At 38.3% G+C, this 21,496-nt stretch overlaps 1 protein-coding gene across 1 annotated transcript; it reads right to left on the reverse strand.

Annotated features, from left to right (window-relative positions):
- Positions 1–772: 772 nt before the first annotated feature.
- LOC128259811 (homeobox protein Nkx-6.1) lies at positions 773–19,707 on the reverse strand. The gene is given in 5 exon segments (XM_052992397.1): positions 773–1,628; positions 7,685–7,881; positions 14,104–14,289; positions 17,902–18,072; positions 18,075–19,707. Coding segments are annotated over 5 exon segments (1,560 nt in total). The 5' UTR covers positions 18,850–19,707; the 3' UTR covers positions 773–1,397.
- Positions 19,708–21,496: the final 1,789 nt, after the last annotated feature.

Consider the following 21,496-nt stretch of genomic DNA (forward strand, 5'->3'; position numbering starts at 1 on the left):
GCATTCATAATTTAATGATATTTATTGTTATTGGCCAACACCCCCGATTTCCTCTCGCTACAACCTGCTTCGATTCCATTCATGGCCTGTCCAATGTTTTCTACTCATATGCTCACTTGATTGACAGTTAATCAATCTTTCGGTTTTAGTTTGATTCTTTTCACACATTCCCCTATTCTTGGGTGACGTTTTCGCTTCTCCTTCTCCTTTCACTCGTCCATTCATTTGTCTGCACCTTGTTGGCCTGAAATACTTTCGAGTTAATCCTTTTGACTTTGTCCGTTTGACGGATTGTCGTTTGACTGACTGACCGGATTGACGGATTGACCGGATTGACTGCATGCGAGGAGTGTCTAAAGCAGATTTCCGGTCTGTAATTGTTATGAGTTTAAAGCCCTGAGAATCGATTCTAATTCCCTTGTAGGTGTTGGCTGATCGGATTTTTTCGTAAAATTTCATTTCCAATCCTGGTCTGTACTCTAAGACTATTTTTGTATATGCTTATGGTTTCAGTGCACTTGTCCTATTCTCCCATTTTATACAAATTCTCCTTCCAAAAAAAACCTTAAAATTGCTATTGAAGATGACTATTTCTATTTAAAGCGCGGCTGTGTTAAAATATAATACAATTTCTTAAGCTGAAAAGTTAAATAAATTAAAATGGATTTATATACATAAATATTTAAGAAATAAAAATTTGTTTGCACTACCCCATAGTTTTCGTTTTAAAAATAAAAACTACACTTGAGAACATTAGTTTTATACTTTTCCTTGCATTTTATTTTTTATCAATTCGAAATAATTAAAATTACAATTTAATTTAAATACATTTTACATATAATTTACCGCAATAGTTAATCATCATGTCTTGCGTCCGTTTCATGATCAATATTGTGAATATTGTTGCGCAATCTCAGTTAGCGTAGTTTATAGTTTATATATATATATTTAATTGTATGAACTAAGGTCGGTTCTAATGCACGAAATTACATTAAAGTTAGGGATTAGAAACTAAACATACAGTATGTAATAAATTCAGTTTAGTTTTTGTGCCAGTGCCTCAACTCCCTTCGATCTGCTTACCAATTAGCGACGTTAATTAAGCTTCATGTTAAATTTAATCTTTAGAAAATTAACATAAATATTTACACACCTAATGAACAAAGTGGGGAAATTAGTCAGAGAGTAAGAGTGAAAAATGAAGTCTTCAGAAGACGGTAAAGTGGCAAAACCTTAAAACTCGAACCCAAATAACTTTTAGCTGCTGCTGCTGCTGCTTTTGCGGCTTCTTATGCTGGGCTTTCTAGCTAATTAGCTGGCGCATTGAAATTTATTCTAAGTGTATTCCATTCGATTTCATTGCGAGTCCATGTCCGCGCATAGTTTGTAAATTCGTTTTAATGACGATAATTATCCGGCTGCTGTTGCGAGGACCCGGAGCTGTTGCTGCGACATCTTTTGTTCTGGACCGGGGACTCGCCCATATCGAGGCTTTCGTTATCGCTGTCCATGGTCTCGCTGCAGTCGCCATCGTTGTCGCCACCCATGTCATCCTGTTTCCGCTTGGCCGTGGCCATTTCCGCCGCATGCCGTTTGCGCCATTTGGTGCGACGGTTCTGGAACCAGACCTGCAAATAACCCAAAAGAAATACGCTTTAGTGGGGCTCTCAAGTTTTAAATCGAAAGTTCTCTGCATGTGTAATTAGGCGAGTCACATTGTCAAAGTCATTAAGTCGGGGCGAAGGCCCGGCAACAGCCCATAAGTCGCATCATCAACGCCGGTTAACCCTCAATTAAGACAATATTAAGCCCTGGACAGCCAAATGGCGAAATGTTGCCCGGCAGCAACAGCAACAGCAGCAGCAACAGCACGGCAGCAACATCAACGGCACGGCAGCAACACTGCTGTGTTTCAGCGGCAAAAACTATGCACAAAACCATGACTAACGTCTTTGGCTGCGCTTCATTTTGCTGGCCTCGTTTGCCTCGCTCTGTGGCAACATATGTTGGCCAAAATCCTCCTCCCCTTCCCCAATCCTCCCACTCCATGGCCCATGGCTTTTTAAAAGGGGGATTCACCACGCAAGTCACAGCACGTTTTCCAGCTTTCCGCTCTTCCCTGCGAAGGCGAGCTCCGACTCAAAATCGGCATAATTTCTACATTTGCCTGATGATGGAGCAGATTTTTGGTAGCTGTTTGCAGTTAGAATCATTAACAAAGCGTATAAATAGGCACTTAATGTAAGAGTTCTGTTCTCCACAAGATTTTGGAACCAGATTTCGAAATAGGAATGGAAAAGATAAACAAATTTTTGTTGTTGAATAGATTTTTGTGTTTTTTAAATATGTTGTACGTTCTGAAGTGAATGTTATTTTAACGGTTTATGTTCCTGCTTTACATTGTAATTTAAAGAGATATTTTTAAGAATACTCAATTTAATTTTACTATTCTCACGTAAATATTAAAATCTTAAAAGTTTTTAGGAAAGAGCTGAGCCAAATTTTACTCTTAACTTTTAAATATAATGGCTTGTACTCTGAATGACTATTGTAAATATAAATATATTTAAGCTCACATTCCAAGCTAAATTCCCTTACGCAAGAGATTAATTTAATTAACTTAATTACCTATCCCAGACTGTCAAAACCAATTTCGTAAAACATTTTCTCGCACCCGTAACAAAATCAACGCCGAACCCAACAACCCAAAGGTGCAATTAAACCAGATACAGGATAATTTACAACTTCATTTGCACATTTGTGTAATTATTATTTGCAACATTATGCGATAATAAAAATACAATTAATATTTTCCGTGTGTTACAAGCCGCAGAGGAGAGCGCAGAGACAGCGTTTTCCAGTGTCTTGGCCCTCGGAAAAACAACAGACAGCCAACGGCAGCAACAACAGCACTAGCTGGCATCATTAAGGCTGCTTTTCATGGTCATTATTTTTTGGTAACATCTGTGTCCATGTTGTTACGGGATTTGCCACTGAGCCATGGGCAAAAAGGAAAACTGAGCTTGGGGCAAGTGGCTGGCTTTCTGGCATTTTCCTTTTTCCCTCGTTCCTTCGCCACTCGATTTTCCACGTCTCCTTTTCCCTATTTTGTCGTCATCATAACGATGGTGTATGCGTCATCTAGCACCCACTAAAGCATAGTTGATGTTGCAACGACAACAGATTGCTGACTGTTAAGGAAATATTCAAGTCTTGGCTCCTGAAATCCTGAGTGCCCAATAGAAATAGTTTTTCGAGAAAGCTAATTTTTAATAAATATTTTAAGAGAAATATAAACACATCTGTTAACAAAATACTTGCTTTTACAGACTTTAATGATTTTGAGATAATGTGATTTTATAGAATTTTCTTATTATTTTGTTACTTTAAAATATGAACTACTACTAGTTTGATCTGAGCAGGTTAACGCAAAAAATCAATTTGCTTATATTTTTAATGGATTTTTTAGGACGTTCGTTGGTTTTGATTTCTTGAATCATACCCAACTGAAATTTCACAACTGTTTGCAACACTTTTATGGCCAGCATATTGAACATTAGCTGAGAACTTAGAAGCCGCCTTGACAGGAACCGACAGATAGATAGCCAAATGGCCGTTGCAGAAGATGGTCAAGGGAGCCGAACAATATTTATGACAGCCAACATGTCAAAGTCAATCAAATATTGTGGCAATCAATTTGACTTGGTCGCGTTACGCTTCGATTTCGGATTGGGATTTATTTATTGCGGCAGGAGCAGCATAGCAGCACCTCCGAAAAGGGAAAAAAAAGAGGAGAGCCCTCAAACAAAAGGAAAACGTTATAAAACATATTCCATTTTGGCACCACAGCGGGAGTCCCTGTTTTCTGGCCATCCGTCAGGTGGGCCCTCAGATAAGGATAAAAAGTGTTATGTAAATTTCGTAGAACGGACGGGATGTCAAAACCAAACCTTCAGCGTGGTGCCCTCAAAGCGAAATATATGACTCTTTGGGCAAATTGGAAATTTATTTGTTTACGCGTCCTGTGCGGGGGATACTTAAAAGTCATGAAAATTTACAACATGGCTGTGCACACCGATGGCCAATTCTGGTGCCTTTTTGGTAACTGGTAACATCGACATCTGACAAGTTGGCTCCTACCTCGCTCACCTTTTTTTTCCTATTGGTCCACAGAATTTTTTATTTATTTATTTTAGCCAGCGAATGTGTGTGTGTTTTGTAGTTCTGGCTCGTAAATTTCCGAATCCGTATAGCCGGCTCGCCCTCGCTCTTTATATGGGTTCGCTTTTCGTATTTATGTGAGTTTGTGATTTATTTGATTTTGTATTTCGAAGCCATAAACTTGAGGCCAGCTCAGGGTTTGAGTCATAAAAATGCATTTGGTTTTTGGTTTTTTTTTTGATATTTGACTAATTGTTCGGCAACCCTAGAAATCGTCTTCAGCGCTTATGTAAATTCCTGGGTAAACCCATTCATTAACACACAATCAAATCCATTAGTCGGCCACAATAGAATTCTTCCTCATCACCGACAAAAAATCAATTAGACATTATTCCCCATTTCTGTCATAAGTTTTTATGAACCGGCCCATTGTCATCTTGTTGGCCCGTCAGTTTTCGTCAGTTGCCCATTGTCATTGCCAAACTGTCACTTCTGACAGTCGCCTCGAATTGGATTTGGTCCATAAGCTTTCATTATTCCGGTGCTAATTATGCGGCCCGATCTTTGTCTCCTCAAAAGTAACAGATCATAAAAAGCCATTTTAGCCATAATAAAATATTGTTTTCATCAACAGCCAATAGCTTTTAGCTATATTCCTAAAAAATATCTTTTATGGCAACTGAGAGTGGATAATTTCCTAGAATTTGGTGTTGTGGTATGCTAAGCTTCAAATTAACTTTTTTTTTATTTTAGCTCATTTACTAGTCAATTTTTAAAAGATTGTTAATTAAAAGTAAGCAAAGCTTTTAAGTTTGATATACAGGTTATAAAAACTTTGTCATAAAACAGAGAAATAGAAAACAGTTTTTTTAAGTTCAGTAATATTTGCTTAACACGTTATTTAAGTATGTAACCCAAAAACTTAGTTAAATATTTCATCACATGAAAATACCCCATAATTGCTTATACCCATATCTAACTAATTCCCCAAATTATCTTTTGCTTTAAGCCAATTACATCCAATGGAAGCTTCTCCTTTCCATGTTTATCGTGCTCTTTACCATTATTTCTATCCACCTACTATTTGCAAAACAATCCCAACCAAAGTGTTTACATACATTGACTGAACAATCAGGACCGAAAATGCCATTACATTTATGCAAAACAAGAGAGAAGTGCGGGCAAAAATCACGAAAAAGCTATAACAACAAAACATGCAATAATTTTATTGCCCGGAGTGGACCTCCTAACTATGCCCCCACACATGGACTGTCATTAATAATGGCCACAGACGCTATAATTCACCCGGAGGCAGAGGGGGCGTGGCAGTGGACGCCCCCACTCATAAGAGCGTACAAAATGGCGACCATTTGCATTAAATGATTGCTAAAACGAAGGACGAAAGGAGTTGCTCTCGCTCTTTCGACGTCTGCGTCCAAAAACGGTTTTAATTATGATAACAGCGCAATTATTCTTGTCAAGTTCATTTGACCAACCACCCACTTACATACACATGCACTGCGAGAAAAATGTCTAAACTTCTTGACTCATAAAATGTCTCAAATTAAAAAATTATCTTTGAAAATTAATTGAAAATATTTAGTAAAAAAATAAAAAATATTCTATACAACAAACGGACTTATAAACTGTTTTTACTCTTGAAAAATTGAAATTTTCTTTAATATTTGTTCGTTTTGGTTCAGAGAACCATACGCAAAAAAAAGGGAATCATCAAAAAATTTCATAATGTTACTTTTAAAATAACTTTTTTGCTTAGGAACAACATAGACAGTGAATGTTTTAGGAAAATATCTTAGTTATATCTTGCTGTGTTCTGGCCACTTTGCATTTTGTCTGTCTGTCATAATTTGACTTGGTTTTTGGGGGCGGCTGTTGTCCAGCTTCTGCCTTTTTGTTTGTCAATTTGCATACTATCATCGTCATGGCTGTTTTTCATCTGGCTCTGGCTAACACACACTGGCACACATGCACGCACACTAATTGAATATGTATGAAGCTGGCAGGATGCCCGTCGTTGTCGTTGGCGTTGTTGTTGCCGTTGTAGTCGTGCTGACCACGTCCCTCTGCATTTTGTGCCATCCCGGGTCCAGAATTTAATTTACACTCACCCAAAAGTCATGCAGTCATTTGGCATGTCTATCAGAGAGACGAGTTGAGACAGAGCGGAAAAGCGGGGAAAATGGGTGAAATTTGGGGCCACCACTCCACCCCAAAATCCTGCAGCTTCCATCCATCGCCCCGTCCATTTGTACTCGTCATCAGCGCATTTCCCGTCCTCCTCCCTTTCGTCCTGTTTAGTCCTTAGCACAAAATGACGCATATTTAGCTGCAGCTCAAGCCATCAATCCCGAATGTTCATCTATCTATCTCTATCTCTGTTCCCTTGCTGTCGCTGTCTCTGTCTCTGTCTCCGTCTGCCCTGTGCCTCATTCTTTGGCAATTAATCATTTTTCCTCATCATAAACGTGATTTCTTTTCCCCTCCTGATTGCGCCCAGTTGTGTGGCGAGAAAAGGTTTTCGTTTTGGGGGAAAGAATGGGTGGAGGGTGGTGTTGCTCAAATGAGGCAATCATGTCCTTCTAATCAGGATATCCGTTTGGGAATGAATGCTGTATGATAGTCAAGCACTTAAGAGTTTTAATTTAAATTTTAAATGACTGAGGATAATTATTTTTCTTTAAAAACATCTTATTTGTGAATAATTTCAAGATGGATTGTTTCTAAAATTAAATTTAAATTAATCAAATAGTTTGATTAATCAAAATTTAATATTTTAATAAAAAAAACAAAAAAATAATGTATTTATGTCAAAAATAAGGACTCTAACTTTGTCCGGCCTTCTTCTTCGTAACCCACTGTTTTTTGGCGATTTTTTAAACCCACCGCAAACCAATTAACTTGCCCGGCTTACAACTAATTCAAGAGTTACAAGGCCAGCGGGACAGAACCCACAGCTCAGATACAGATACGCAGCGAAAGATACAAAATCCCGGACGACACACGCGGCGAAACCACGGAAAATGGACCATGACACGTGCGTTTCCCCGGGTCGGATTACAACAAAAGTTGATGACAACAAATTTGACGACACAAAGGATTTATTTGTTGATAACATTTCCTCCTTTTTTCGTGCACGAGCGTAAAAAGAGGAACTTTAAAAATGGTGCTTTATGCGGGGTTGCTGCGAGGATAACACATTGCACTAAGCCTTTAGGACGCGGTCCTCGGGGAATGGGGACCATCGAGACCCATTGGCGCCATTTTGTATTTCGGGGTAAGGCCGAAATCCACGAGATTTGCCTTTCAATAAAAATGCAAATTTGTCAGAAAAGTCAGGGGCAAAACAAGCGGAGTTCTGCTTACTTCTTCTGTCTACCTTTTCGGAGTAAGTTTCTTTTTTGTTTCGTTTGGGTCCGGGTTGATTGCCTCATACGCCATTTTTATGAGTGTTTAATTTGCATTTGCCAAGGGCCAGGGGCCCTTTGAGTTGATATTTGCTTACCTTAACCTGCGACTCGGACATTCCTAAGGCATATGCGAGCTTGGCACGCTCTGGACCGGCCAGATATTTGGTTTGCTCGAATGTCTTCTCAAGGGCGAAGATCTGCTGACCACTGAATGTTGGGCGGGTGTGTTTCTTCTTGCCATCCTTGTCGTTCGATGGATGATGCTGATGCGATTGAGATAGATTGGCGGACACTGAAAAGGGGTGGAAATAACAAATAATTATTTTAAAATTTTTAAATGCTTGATCATTAACTAGTTAAATTGAATGAGTTCTAATAATCAAATGGTTGTTGATAGATGCAATTTTTTAATATATAAATCTTTTTTTCCTCTGTAAGGCCTCCTTAATATCTAATTGAATTCCTCACCTCTGCTTTCAATATTTATAATGACCCAAAACTTTTCGAATTTCCTGAATTTAAACACTTTGAGTACCTTGTTTACAAGCATTTCTCAAAATGTATACATTGCGTCTCCCCAAAAACTGTTATTATGAATTGTATAATAATGTCGCCGTAAAGATGTGGACAAAGTTGTTTAGCGCATCCTGGGGTGGTTGGCAAACGGTTTCCTTGTTGCGGCAGAAAAGTTTTATGACATTTATTAATTGTTTACGAGGCGACAGCTGCTAATTTGAGAATAAACTTTTGGGACAAAGGCACTGGAAAAGGTGTTTAGGGGTTGGCAACTAAAAAAAGAAGACTTTCGAAGCCCACGAAATAATCGTGTAACTTAAATTTAGCTATTGGAAGTACTCTTTAAATTTGCAAACATTTCACAACAATTATAGTATCCAACCAAACAATTTTAAACATGACTAATATTATTTCGCCAGCCGAAAAATAATTGCACACTAATTACAATTTGGCAACAAAATGAATGTACGAAGGACCCAACTGAAAAAATCCCTATACACACGTTTGCCCAATTAACAAACCGAAATTGACCACAGCAATTTATGGTACAAGAAAGACGAAGACCAAAAAGAAAACTTTTGCCGTCGAGGGTCGTCGGAGCCTTCATTAAAATCAATTAGCAAAAGCGACGACGACGACAGCGAAAGGCCAATAAAAGCGAACCAAAAGCAGCACGCCCATCCGGCGGCCACGCCCCCACTCCAAAGGGGCGGTGTCACGGGCGTAGGCGGGGAGGGGGGCTGTTGCCCGGGGATACGTGCCCTGTTGGCTCGTAAAGTCAGTCAAGTGGACATGGAGGGTGGTAATAAAATTAAACGGTAGCCGTGGGATTGGGAAAAGGGAGTGGGTGGTGGTGTTCGGTGTGTGTGTGCTTTCAATTAATGTCACCCCATTATTAAATGATCCCTAATTATGTGAAATGATTTAACTAAATATGCACAACGCAGAACCCAAAAGGGGACAGCGGCTGGAAGGGGAAATGAGGTTTTGGTAAAAGGTAAAGCCGCAGCCAGCCGTTGTCCTTAAAAGGGTGGTACTTTTTTGGGCTGCATTGGTCTGAAACTTTGTGTCCCTTTATGATACTTTGGTGCCATTTGCGCAAAATTATTAATTTAAATTGTTATTTCTAGCAGCTTTCATATAGATAAGGATATTTTTTATTTGGGTTAAGCCCTGCACTTTGAAAAATTATATGGAATGGGAGGATGTAAGTTTTGGGAGAGACAGGGATTGTAATTAAACGCCATCCGTTAAACTTATAAAAAACACAAAAGGGTTTTACATTTATAGAATATGGCATGTGGTAATAAACAAATTTAAAAAATGTTTGCCTTTGAAATCATTTTAATTGTGTGAATTCTCGTAATGAATTCTGGTTACGACTTACGAGATTTTTATAATTATTTAACTAATTTTAATAGGTAAAAAACTTTACTAAAGTATTAAGCTTCCAAAAACGTTTAATTTTAATTTCCATTTCTTTAATTTACATTTCCATGTCAGCTGCTACTTTCGACCCACTTTTGTAGTTATGTTCGAATTATGAAAACAAAATGCCTTTCCAAATAAAAATGTGTGTGACATTAAATTTATAGGTTTTTATTTTTTTTTTGTTTTTCGCAGACGATTCTGAAGCTTAACAAGACTTGTCAATAAAGGGGGATAGGATGTTCGAGGGTAGCTCCCGCGGACTTTCGCTTTGGATGGGGCTCCGCCATGTAACAAGCGTAATCCCTTGCAAGAAAAATTGTAGCAGTGATAATTTTTTTATTCTCTTTCGGTATAGCTATCTTTCTCGCTCTGCCGCTATGCTCGACGATTGGCAGCTGCGTCCTGCAAGGACCCTCATAAATAACCGACAAATATGAAGCGTTTATTTGCTCATGTCACGGCCCTCAAACGCAATGCAATGAAATGGAAATGGAAAAGGCCACCCCTGCCCCCTTTTTCGCCCATCCGCACGCCCCTGTGTCCTTCGTCCTGAGGCAGCGGCAGTTGTCTATAATCGCATAAGTCACCCTGTTGGCATCGCTGCATTTGCACTTTTTCCCCCAACACTCGTACGGTTTTCCTTTTCTATACACTTTTTTTGTGTTTTTCTTCACTGCCAATATTTTTACGGCATTAATTTTTTTTTGGTCATTCCTTGGCGGGGTGGCAATGGTAACCAAAGCCAAGGTGGGCGTGTGCTGTTTGGTATAAATGTTTCCCTTATTGAAAACATTAAAACGTCATTTATTATCGGGCGTGATGGCAAAAAGAAGGAGCAATTCACGCCGGAGTGTGCTTAGCGAGACAATCGTTAACACCAAATGTTGATAGACAAGGGATCATCATACAAAATCATAAAGCTGGAAGATGCTTTGATTGAAAAATTTGGCATAAAAATAATAGATAATAAAATTAAATTAATTAAAGATAATACAAGTTTAAGAGTTAGGTCTTAGGCATCATTATCCTTTAATTAGGCAGATCTAAAGTTTTTCTAACATGTTATTTTCCTTAAAATTATTATTATGTATACAATTTTTTCAATGCTTTCGGCTTATGCTGTATCTAATATTATTTTAAACAATTGTTGACTTTACTTTACCAAAACAAACACATTTGTTTTAAAAATATATGTCATAAATATTTTAATATTTGAAGATAACCATAAAAATAAATGTTTGTTATTTGGTTTTTTTTTTTCTTAAACGGGAAACTAGTAGTGATTCGCGAAACTTGTTGTACCATAAAACTTTTTATTATTCATTTCCATTGAAAAATGACCAACCAATCAAAATGACTGTTTTATTAAAAATCATTGTCTACAGCAGCTTTTTCATTTCCACTACTCGAAAACCCTAATCATTTCCAACCGCTTCTCACGTTGATATAACAATCTTGTAAAATGTTTATGCCAATCTGGTTGTTGAGCAGTAAACTGCTCGCACACCAGTTGGGGCGGATAATCCGCACCTTTTTATATACCCCAGGTAGTTGGTGTATGGGCTACATATATATAGGTGGGATGGTCTGTTGCCTCATTAAGTGGCACTGCCGCCATCCCTGTCTGGTCCTTGTGTCTTGTGCGGTGTTTTATGGCCTGTTTTATGCCCGATTATATGCTTAAAGCACAACTTTTACAGGGAGCGAAGGGGCGGTGAAAAATTCCAGAGGGGATGACACAGAAAATGCCACTTGAATTTTAATTAAACGCAACAGCTAGACAGGCTCGTGCCGTCTCTTTCTGCTGTCTTCATTAAGCTTAATGAGTTGTGTCAAATGCAGACTGCGGTTTCTCTTGTTGTCCCGCTCTGAATTTACGATTCTTTCCCTCTCGTCCTGTATTTACTTTTTATGCTAAAGTTAATTATTTCATTAGCAGAATGCGGTTACATGCTTTGTTTTAATTTGTCTTTTAATGAATAACAAGCTACTCGGAAGGTAAGCGAGTTTAAGGGAGTGATAACTTTTTTGTCAAGGAGCTGTGGCCAGAACATATTAAATTAAACAAAATTTCGATTTACTGAAGCGAGTTATATAACAGGTTTTAGTAACAATATAATAAAAAGACATAACAAGATTTTAAATTAGAAAAGTTCAAAATTTAAATATACATATTTTTTTAATACAAAAATATTATTATTGAGGAATAAATATTTTGATAACGAAATGCAGTGCCACTTTTTAATTATGTCGCTTTACTAATGTAAATATATTTAGTATCTAGCTGAAAAAATTCCATTGTGTATTAACCAATGAATAATTTTGCAATTTGATTAATCTTTTATATCTGCACAGCGATAACTAACCTACTCCACTATTTACCCCGCTGATAAGTAAAGTTATGCAAACAATATTCATTTCCCCTATCAACCATTATGTAAGCCAACTTAATCCCTTTCAATCATAATAAATAAAATTCCGCAATGAACTTGCATAAATTGAAAGCCAATAAATTACTGGGTAAATATTGATAATAAACAATAAATTTAATCACAATGATAGGAACAAACAGGTGAAAATGCACATATAGGCAAATAAACAAAACCCGGCTACCAAATGAAATGATAAATTCCGGGCTTAATCAAAGAGTAAATAATGCCACCCAAAAGCTTATCAAATGCAATTGCATTATTAATAACAAATAAAATGTGTTGAAAAACAGGAGAACAAAAAATCATAGCATACTTTCGAGGGCAGGAAAACAAATTCAAATAAGTTTGTGTGTGTTGCGTGCTTTGCGCACACGCACACTGAGAAAGCAGGAAAGCTTTCTCCCTTGTTAACATGACAGCCTACAAGCACATAAACACAAATACATACTTATATGCTGGGCTGCTCCATTTCGGGATAAAAGGAAGAAAAACTGAATAAAGTAAAACAAACCACCCCCCGTACTTTTGCTAGATAATAATGTGGCAACATATTCTCGCAGCGTCTGCGTCTGCCTTTATCTTCCTATATACATTACATACACTGGCAGTCTGCTTTAACATTTTGTTTTCGGCTAACGAAAGTTTTTTCCGTCTGGGCCCACCAGCTGTCGCATCTTTGCAGCCATAAATACCGTATATACACAAATAAATAAAAAATGAATATAAGGAATGGTTGTATGTTTATGTAAATAGGGGAAATATGGCAATGTTCTACGTGGCCAAAGTTAACCAAAACAGAAATGATGTGGAAACAATGAGCCGGAGCAACTGACAATTGAAACATGTTTTTCAAATTCAATTCTATTTTATGGCTTGTTAGCGTTGTCTGAGATTTTCAAATATAAAAGTATTGATTTCCATTTGGTAACGAGTCGAGATTGAGGTTTAGTACTTTAAGAATAATTTTAAAATAATAATAATTTTTAAAGCGACAAATTAGTGAAATACTATTCATTTCCGTAATTTGTAATATGCTTTCAATTAAAATTCTAAGCTACGTTGGTACAACTTTTAAGTGCATTTGGTGTATAAGATTAGGTAAAGTTACAAGGTGCTTAATAAGGCAGGCTTTTCCAAATGCCTAAATTTCTGCAGACATTACATAGTTACCTTTTTCTACCCATTCATCTGAGCAGTCGCTGCCCTGTTTAGCAAATCAATTAAATCAATATTTGCTTAATGTTGCCCACAGAGCTACCAAAAGCGTGAAAATTCCTCGGCACCTAACGACACACTTCAGAAATCAAATTGAACACAAGACAAACACAAACACTGAGTCTGTGCCATGAATCTCTCTCCCGATCGCCGATCCCCTGAATGCAAGAAAATTGTGAACGATTTCCGACTTTTGGGCCAAGACATTTGTGCCCAGTCATGGCCGCAATTAAAAGGCAAACAGCAGCAGCAGCAGTAGCCCACAGCACTAAATCAAATCAATTGCCAATGCGAACCCAAAGGCGATAATGACGAGGAAGAGGGGGCCTTTAAACAAATAAACAATTGGGGAAAAGAGGAAAACGGGTTTCGAGCTGGTGTCACATTACTTAATGAGCTTAGCGCTCTGCCTATAAATAGATGTAATAATGAAGTAACCAGATCAGAAATCAGAAATCGGTTTGCCCAGTAAATTAATTTTTCATATGTGGGGTGCCATCCCAAGTCCCCGGCCCCATCATCGCCATCATTATCGACTTTTGTGTGGAGTCATGCCGAAAGAGAGCTCTGCGAGCCCGCTGCTGATCGTGTTAAAGTGGTTCCTCAACACTTATTAATGAGTCGCACAATGCAACTTGCCCCCGTTGTAAGCCGCATCGGTAATCACTTGAGAAGCCCATCGCCTGATCACCGTGATCATTAGTTGGGCATTCGCTGCGCTTTGTTAACGGTTCCCCAAGATTCGATTCGATCCCCGCCTTCTGAACAGGAAGTGGAAATCGCAACGAGGTGTGCCGGCTGACAATCGTAACCAAATTACGCGCCCGATTCACTGATCTCTGATTGCACCGATCCCATTCGAGATCAATCGATCACTCGCAAATTAACGTTTGTAAGCTGGCCACTTCGCCTTTACTTACTCGTATTGGAGAGGCGTTCGCGCCACGCGATCGGATTGGCCACCAGTCCCTGAAGTCCCGGCCAGTACAGGTGCGTGCGGTCCACAATGTGTCCGGCGTGGGTCTTCAGCGGCGCCCCCTGACTTTGCGACAGATACTGGGCCATGCCCGCTGCGGCGGCGGCGATCGAGAAGCGGGGAATGCCAGCTGGTGGAAAAATAATTGGAAAAGAAAGCATTAGTTAGTAATAGGTGTAGCAGTCTTATCACCGAAGTTTCTCCCCACAGATATACAACTAAAGACTTAATCTATTAATTAAGATTATTTTCTAGTTTCAGCTTGGCTCTAAAGATTGTCAACAGATTACGACATAGTTTCTACCAAGTAGTGTATTCTGAATTAGGAAAAATCATCCAAATGACACTAGTTGTGTGTCATATAAAAAAGAAAAAATAAGTTAAAGATAATTCATCTCTTATAGGATTCACATTGATATCAAATGTCTTGTCGTGTAAATTAAGAACTAAAAAATTGTGTTCCAGAGAAAAACCCCAGAGTAAAATTAAACATTAAAATATTTCACTGTAACATTTAACATTAACATTTGTAACATTTAATTGGTTTATCCAATAGAAAAATTGTAGATTTAAATTTTTTTATTTAAAACTAAATGAATGTAACACACCTTATTTCTCAATAAATAAATGGAACAGAAACATCACTTAAAACTCCCCACACTGAAAGTCAATTCTATATTCGAAAAAAATACCTAAAACTAAATCTATATAATAGCTTTATAAAATCTGATAAAAAATGTTTCGATTTTCAATTTTTTTTAAACCTCCAGAAGTATAAGAATTTTGTATATTAAATTAGACGTTTTTATACCCTTGCAGAGGGTATTATAATTTCAGTCAGAAGTTTGCAACGCAGTGAAGGAGACGTTTCCGACCCTATAAAGTATATATATTCTTGATCAGCATCACTAGTAGAGTCGATCTAGCCATGTCCGTCTGTCCGTCTGTCCGTCCGTCTGTCCGTCTGTCCGTTTGTCCGTCCGTTTATATGCAAACTAGTCTCTCAGTTTTAAAGCTATCTGCATGAAACTTTCCCAAAAGTTGTCTTTCTATTGCAGGTAGTATATAAGTCGGAACGAGCCGGATCGGACGACTATAGCATATAGCTCCCATAGGAACAATCGGAAAAATAAATGAAAAAAAATTATAACTTTGCTGTTTTTTAATTTTTTGTTTAGTTCTTCGACATATAGTAATGGTAAAATATTTCCGATTTACGCTTTAAATTTCATCAAAATCGGACGACTATAGCATATAGCTCCCATAGGAACAATCGGAAAAATAAATGAAAAAAAATTATAACTTTGCTGTTTTTTAATTTTTTGTTTAGTTCTTCGAGATATAGTAATGGTTTAATATTTCAGAATTACGGTTTTAATTTCATCAAAATCGGACGACTATAGCATATAGCTCCCATAGGAACAATCCGAAAAATAAATGAAAAAAAATTATAACTTTTCTGTTTTTAAATTTTTTGTTTAGTTCTTCGACATATAGCAATGTTTAATTATTTCAGAATTATGGTATAAATTTGATCAAAATCGGACGTCTATAGCATATAGCTCCCATAGAAATAATAAAAATATATAAAAATAACTATCTAATAATTGAGCTGCAAATTATCATAGTTTCAATGTTTTTTTTTAGCACATACTCAAATAAATCATAATTTAAATGTTTTCAAAAGTATTTAATTAATGCAATAGCTGCAAGGGTATATGAACTTCGGCTTGCCGAAGTTTGCTTTCCTTCTTGTTTAGTTTAGCTTTAGTCACTATAGTCATTAATTAATTTCTTGCGACTTTTGCCAATGCAAAACAAGTTATTCATAAATGGTTGATGTAGCTTTACATAAAGAAAAGTTAAGATATATGCAGCTCCCCACTTTATCATTTATTTTAAATCAAGATTTATTTTATACAAAAACAATATTCGAAAAACACAAAATCGATCCTATCAATCACGATTGCCAGCATTAGTAAAGAATGCTTCATGATCAGTTTTATGTAATCATTAACAAAATACCCACCCCATTAACTAATCCTCTCAAAAGTTTATTTCCCCTTCATGGGATTTTCGCTCAATTTGTTCTCAGCCAGCCTTTCTGCCCACTCATGCTGAAGTCATACACAAAACTGAATTTGTTCGAATTAATTAAAGGCCATTAAATAATTTGTCATAAAAAGAATGAGAGATATTTTCGGTGACCAAAACATTTAAAGAAAAAATTGAAATAAAAAAATGAACGAATCAAATCACATAAACGCCCTCGTTAAAAATAATTAAAAATGTTATGGCAAATTGTCAGCACCCTGTCGGCCGCGCCCCCTTTCAATCCACTGTCATGTCACACAATTGGTCTACATTTAAGTGAAAAAGTAAAAAAATTAGAGACAGAGACGGAGAGGCTGAAAAACAAAATCATTTTAGTGAAACGACACAGTCACAGCACCCGTATCCCCAGTATTGCCAACGTTTTTCGTGTGTCACTTTGATTTAATTACAAACAATTTGACAACTAATTGCTGCAACATTTAACGTTAAAACGCGTATCTCATTACGTTTTGTGGTAATTTTGCAATTGGATATTATAACCATTTGGGGTTTCGTAGAAAAGGCTGTGCCCAATATCTGAAATTGGCCTGATTAGGTAAAGGGATCAGGGGGCGTAATGACGGGGAGGACGGTGGGTTGGGGAATGGCTTTTATTGAATCATATGGAATCATGCCAAACCGGATTCGTAAACAAAACAACCATTTTCGGTCGTTTTTGTTCGGTGGGGTAGCTCTTTTATTTTTCTGTTTGCTTTGCGGAACGAGTTTTTGAAGCATTTAAAATATTTCGCGTTTTTTTTGGCGTGCATGTGTATGGTGCATGCATAATATCTATTGATTCGCATTTGATATATATGTATTTTAGTGTTGCATAATAGTATGGTGAGTTGATTTGGGGTCTGGGGGTAGTAAAATGTAAGTGCAAGAGGTTAGGAGGTCTTTAAAAGGTTTAAAAAAACCTGTGTAGCTCTCAAAGTCTTTACAAATGGTGGCTTTTGTTTTTTTTTAATTTAGAAATTTTATTATTTGTTGAATAGTTTATTAGGATAACTAATAATGTATTTCGAAATATTTGTTTAAAAGTATATTTAAATCCCCACTTAAGGGCCCAAAATAAATGATTCAACATGGGTAATGATGTTTTTAAAAATAAAACTAAATAAAAACTTGCTGTTTTACTGAACTTAACTTTTTAACAATGTTTATTTTAAAATTTATCTTTTTGACTATGTATAATTATTTGTAATGTAAGACCAGTTCTGATTTAGTGATTTATAAACATAAATGTCGCTTTGTCAAGTGGACTAACCAAGTTTAGTTATGCATGGTTTTAATTATGGCTGCCACCACAAGCAGAAATTGGTACACTGATCTGACTGTTGAATTTAAAATTGTATATTAAATATTTATTATGAAATCATAATATTCAACAGAATGCAAATTAAAATACATTTTTAATACGTGTGGAAAATATTAGATTTCAAATAGTTTGAATTAAATGAATTTATTTGAGTTAAATATGGTTTTAATTTAAGTGTTAATTCAAATTTATTATTTTCATATTTAAAATAACTAAAACCGAATGGATGAAAATCATTATTTTTGCTAAATAAATATTTGTTATGATTTATTGTGATGTAAAATATCACTCTCCCTTCATTATAACAAAACCTTGCCCACTACTCACCTCCTGTTAAAGCACTTAGACCCGCCGAAGTGACCGGCGGCGGTTTGGAGAGGATCGTGTCGATGCCGTGCGGATTGGGGGCTCCCTGGCTGTTGGTGTTCGTGGTCGTGGTGGAGGACGACGAGGAGCTGCCCCCAGATCCCCTATCGCTGATCAGATGGGAGTTGGGCTGTGGCCGTAGGACAGTCCATTTCCCGACGCCGACGAGCCGCCAACTCCTTGGCCCGCCTTCATTTCCGTGGTCATCGAGTGGAGGGCCGCCAGCGGGGGACCCAGGAAGCTTAGCGGCAGCTTGTGATCCATCGCGTTGTTGTTGTTGCTGTTGCTGTGCAATCCCGGATTGCCTCCGTGGTTGGCGTTGTGCAGGGCCAGAGGGTTGACCCCGTGGTGGTGGTGCTGGAACTTGGCCCGCTGGCTGGTGAGATTCTCGGGACTGTAGTCGTTCGGCGCCTGCGGCGGTGGACTGGCTGATTCGCTGGTCTGGCAAGGGTCCTCCGCGCCACTGCTCCGCTGGCTCAGGGCATACGACTTGGCACTGTCCACGCCGGGACTGGAGTTGTGCTCGTAGCGCGGCGACGGCGAGGAGTCGGAGTGGAGTCGGGAGGAGGCGGGTGGCGGGGTTGTGGAGGGCGAGTCCGAGTCCTTCAGACCACCGCCATGGGCCGCTTTCAGCAGCATCAGCGGACTGCTATTGTTATTGTTACTGCTATTATGGTTGTTATTATTGTTGTTGTTGTTGTTGGCATACACGGCCGCCGCGGCCGCTGCACTGTGATAGTCGGCCAGCTGTTGCTGGTAGTCCGCCGCTGCCATCGCATGGGCGTGCACATCCGCGAACCCGTTGCTCATGGCCGCCGCCAAATGGTGGCGCTGTGCCGCCGACGGCGGACTGCCCTGGGCGGCGGCCGCGAAACTGTGGTGCCTCATGTACGGATTGATCAGGTCCATTTCCGGCGCCTCGTGTCCGTAGTCCAGGCACTCCGGGTGCTGCTGCGGCGGCTGGCGGTAGAAGCCCGGCGGCAGGGCCAAGTTAAAGGCGGAGTTGGCGGACAGCTGGAAACTCTGGGCCAGCTGCTTGGCCGCCACCTTGGCGTCGGACGGAGGGGGCGTGGGCGAGGGGTTGCTGCTGCCACCCGCCGGCGTAATGCTCAGGAATGGACTACCCAGCTTGGGATCGGTCTACGGATAGTGCTTCACTCGAACAAGATGCTATCTTTCTCCACTAGTCTCGTTAATCTTGTGTTAGGTATTTTTTGATAGTCTACCGTTGATACTTTTTGATCACTAAGTCTGTTTTATTCATTCCAATATTCACCTATTTGTGATGTCTTTGCCTTAATATTTTATCGGTTATTGTTCAAGAATGCAATTCTTTTAACATATTTTTTAAAACTTATTTTTCATAAGTTTAGTAAAACATTGATCGTTCTTGTATATTTTAATTTTAGCTGTAGTTTTAGTCGAGTTGATCATTAAAGTGGAAAGCTATGTTTTCATTCTCACAATTTTTTAACACAATTTTTGTTTTTAGTTTTATATTTATTTTAGATTTTGAGTCTGTCGTTCGTGATCAAAGTCTTGTTTTTTTGATATCAAAGATAATTAAATCCTTGTTCACAAACACGAAACCAATTTTGCGTTACACTGAAAACTGTTTAGGTTCAGATCGTTCTTGTTTTTACAAAACAACACTTTGGATTCACCGATTTTAAGCGTGATCAGGTTACTGTTTTTGGTAACTCCGTGGCCGAGAAGTATCGGAGTGAATGAAGACCCGCGCGTGTCCGCTTGTTTAGGCCTACGACTAGCGAATGATTTGGAAATTGACTCGACTGGCCCTCAGTCGCACAATCTCAGCTTCAGCTTCAGTTTCAGTTTCAGTTTTGGGTTGGGGTACGGGTTTTCAACCCTCCGTATTTCGATTCCACTCGCAGCATCACCTCCTGAGCGTGCGAGCGGGAGGGCTGTATATGGTTGGCCTGCTCGCACAGAGCTCAGTGTCTCACTCTCGCCCACAAGAGCGTTCCACAATCAGTGTAAACACGGTATGCAGACTGGAACGCAGTGGCATTGGCACAAAACGAATGGGAATTTTATTATGTACATCATTAAAATCAACTATTTCGGATTCGGATTGGAGCCTGGGACTGAAACGGGAACTTATCCTGGTCCTGGCGCTGTCCTCCGTCTCGCTCGCACCTGTTCTCCTATCCTTTTCTGGCCACTGTATTGGTGTGGCTGAGTGCATTTTCATGGCTTTTTCCTGGGTCTCTGGATTGTGGGTGGCCTTTTGTCGACTGCGAATTCCGTTTATTTGTTTAAAAAGCTATAAATATTGAGACTACCACCCAGCTTTTTTTGTTGGCTTTATTCATTTAAATAATTAAAAATGGTGCTGGCGATAAATGAGAGCAACAAATGTAAGCGAAAAACTAAGCGGTAATAAGAATGGTGGGGAAATGGAGTAAATAATTTGATATTTAATTGTTAAAAACAGGTTGCCATATGTTTTTATTCATAATAAATAATATTTGATATACAAATTATATAGAATACACTAAAGAGTAATTTAAAGTAGTACGCATTGGAAAATATTAGAAAAAGTTTATTTTATATGTGTACAAATCATATCGTGTTCAGAACTGTTTTTAGTAGCATAAGTTTTGTGTTTACTATGCCAAAAATCTCCCTAAACTATGATTTTCTTTCAAATATTTATCTGCCGATTTCCCCAACCCATTCTTTCAACGCCGAACTGAATTAATACGCTAATTAACATTTTAATATTATTATGTGCCTGTCGTTGGGTCTGAGGACGCTTAACCCACCGAAGGCTAACGATTTATATTTATGTTTATCTATATAAAAATGCCGCTGTTGCTGGTGTTACACACACACACTCAGTGGCAGACAGAGGAGTGGTCCACATACAAATACAAAAATGCGCTTCATTTAATAATAAACTACACAAAATTTTAATTTACTCAGACAAAACGGTGAGATCTCATAGGAACGAAATGGGAAGTGAAGGCCACGCCCACTGAAGCCAGAGAGGGAGAGAGAATGGCGACCGCCATTGTTAAATGAGTGAACACCAGTGGGAGAGGGAGAGAGCGAAAAACCCACTCAACCGATGAGTGAGTATCTTTATCTTTTGTTGGGTCAATTTCCACCACAGCTTGTTGATTTTCGACTGTGTTCTTTATTTAATTGACTTGGCCGGCCCATAAAAATGTTGGTTGCTTAAACTTTAGAACTCTTAGAAACCTTACTCATTTCTCGGTCTTCATATTTGTTTCTAAGCAGCCCGCATCTTCGGCTTTGATCTTAAACAAATCAATATAAATTTATGCATGGCAGAAAACACGTCATGGAATTGTTTCTTATCGCACTTAACAGATCTCAACAGATCTCGAACCACAACGAAAAAATGTACACCTAAAATATTTAATGGGCTAAAGACTTGAAAATATCTAAAATAATATTAGTTTAATAAGAGAAAGATACTTAATAACTTATGTGTTATATTACCACATATAGAAATCGCAAAATTTTTTATAGTTTTCCTAAATGTATACAAAATATATACTAAAGA

The sequence above is a fragment of the Drosophila gunungcola genome (assembly GCF_025200985.1).
Source record: "Drosophila gunungcola strain Sukarami chromosome 3L unlocalized genomic scaffold, Dgunungcola_SK_2 000009F, whole genome shotgun sequence".
Classification (NCBI taxonomy): Eukaryota; Metazoa; Arthropoda; class Insecta; order Diptera; family Drosophilidae; genus Drosophila; species Drosophila gunungcola.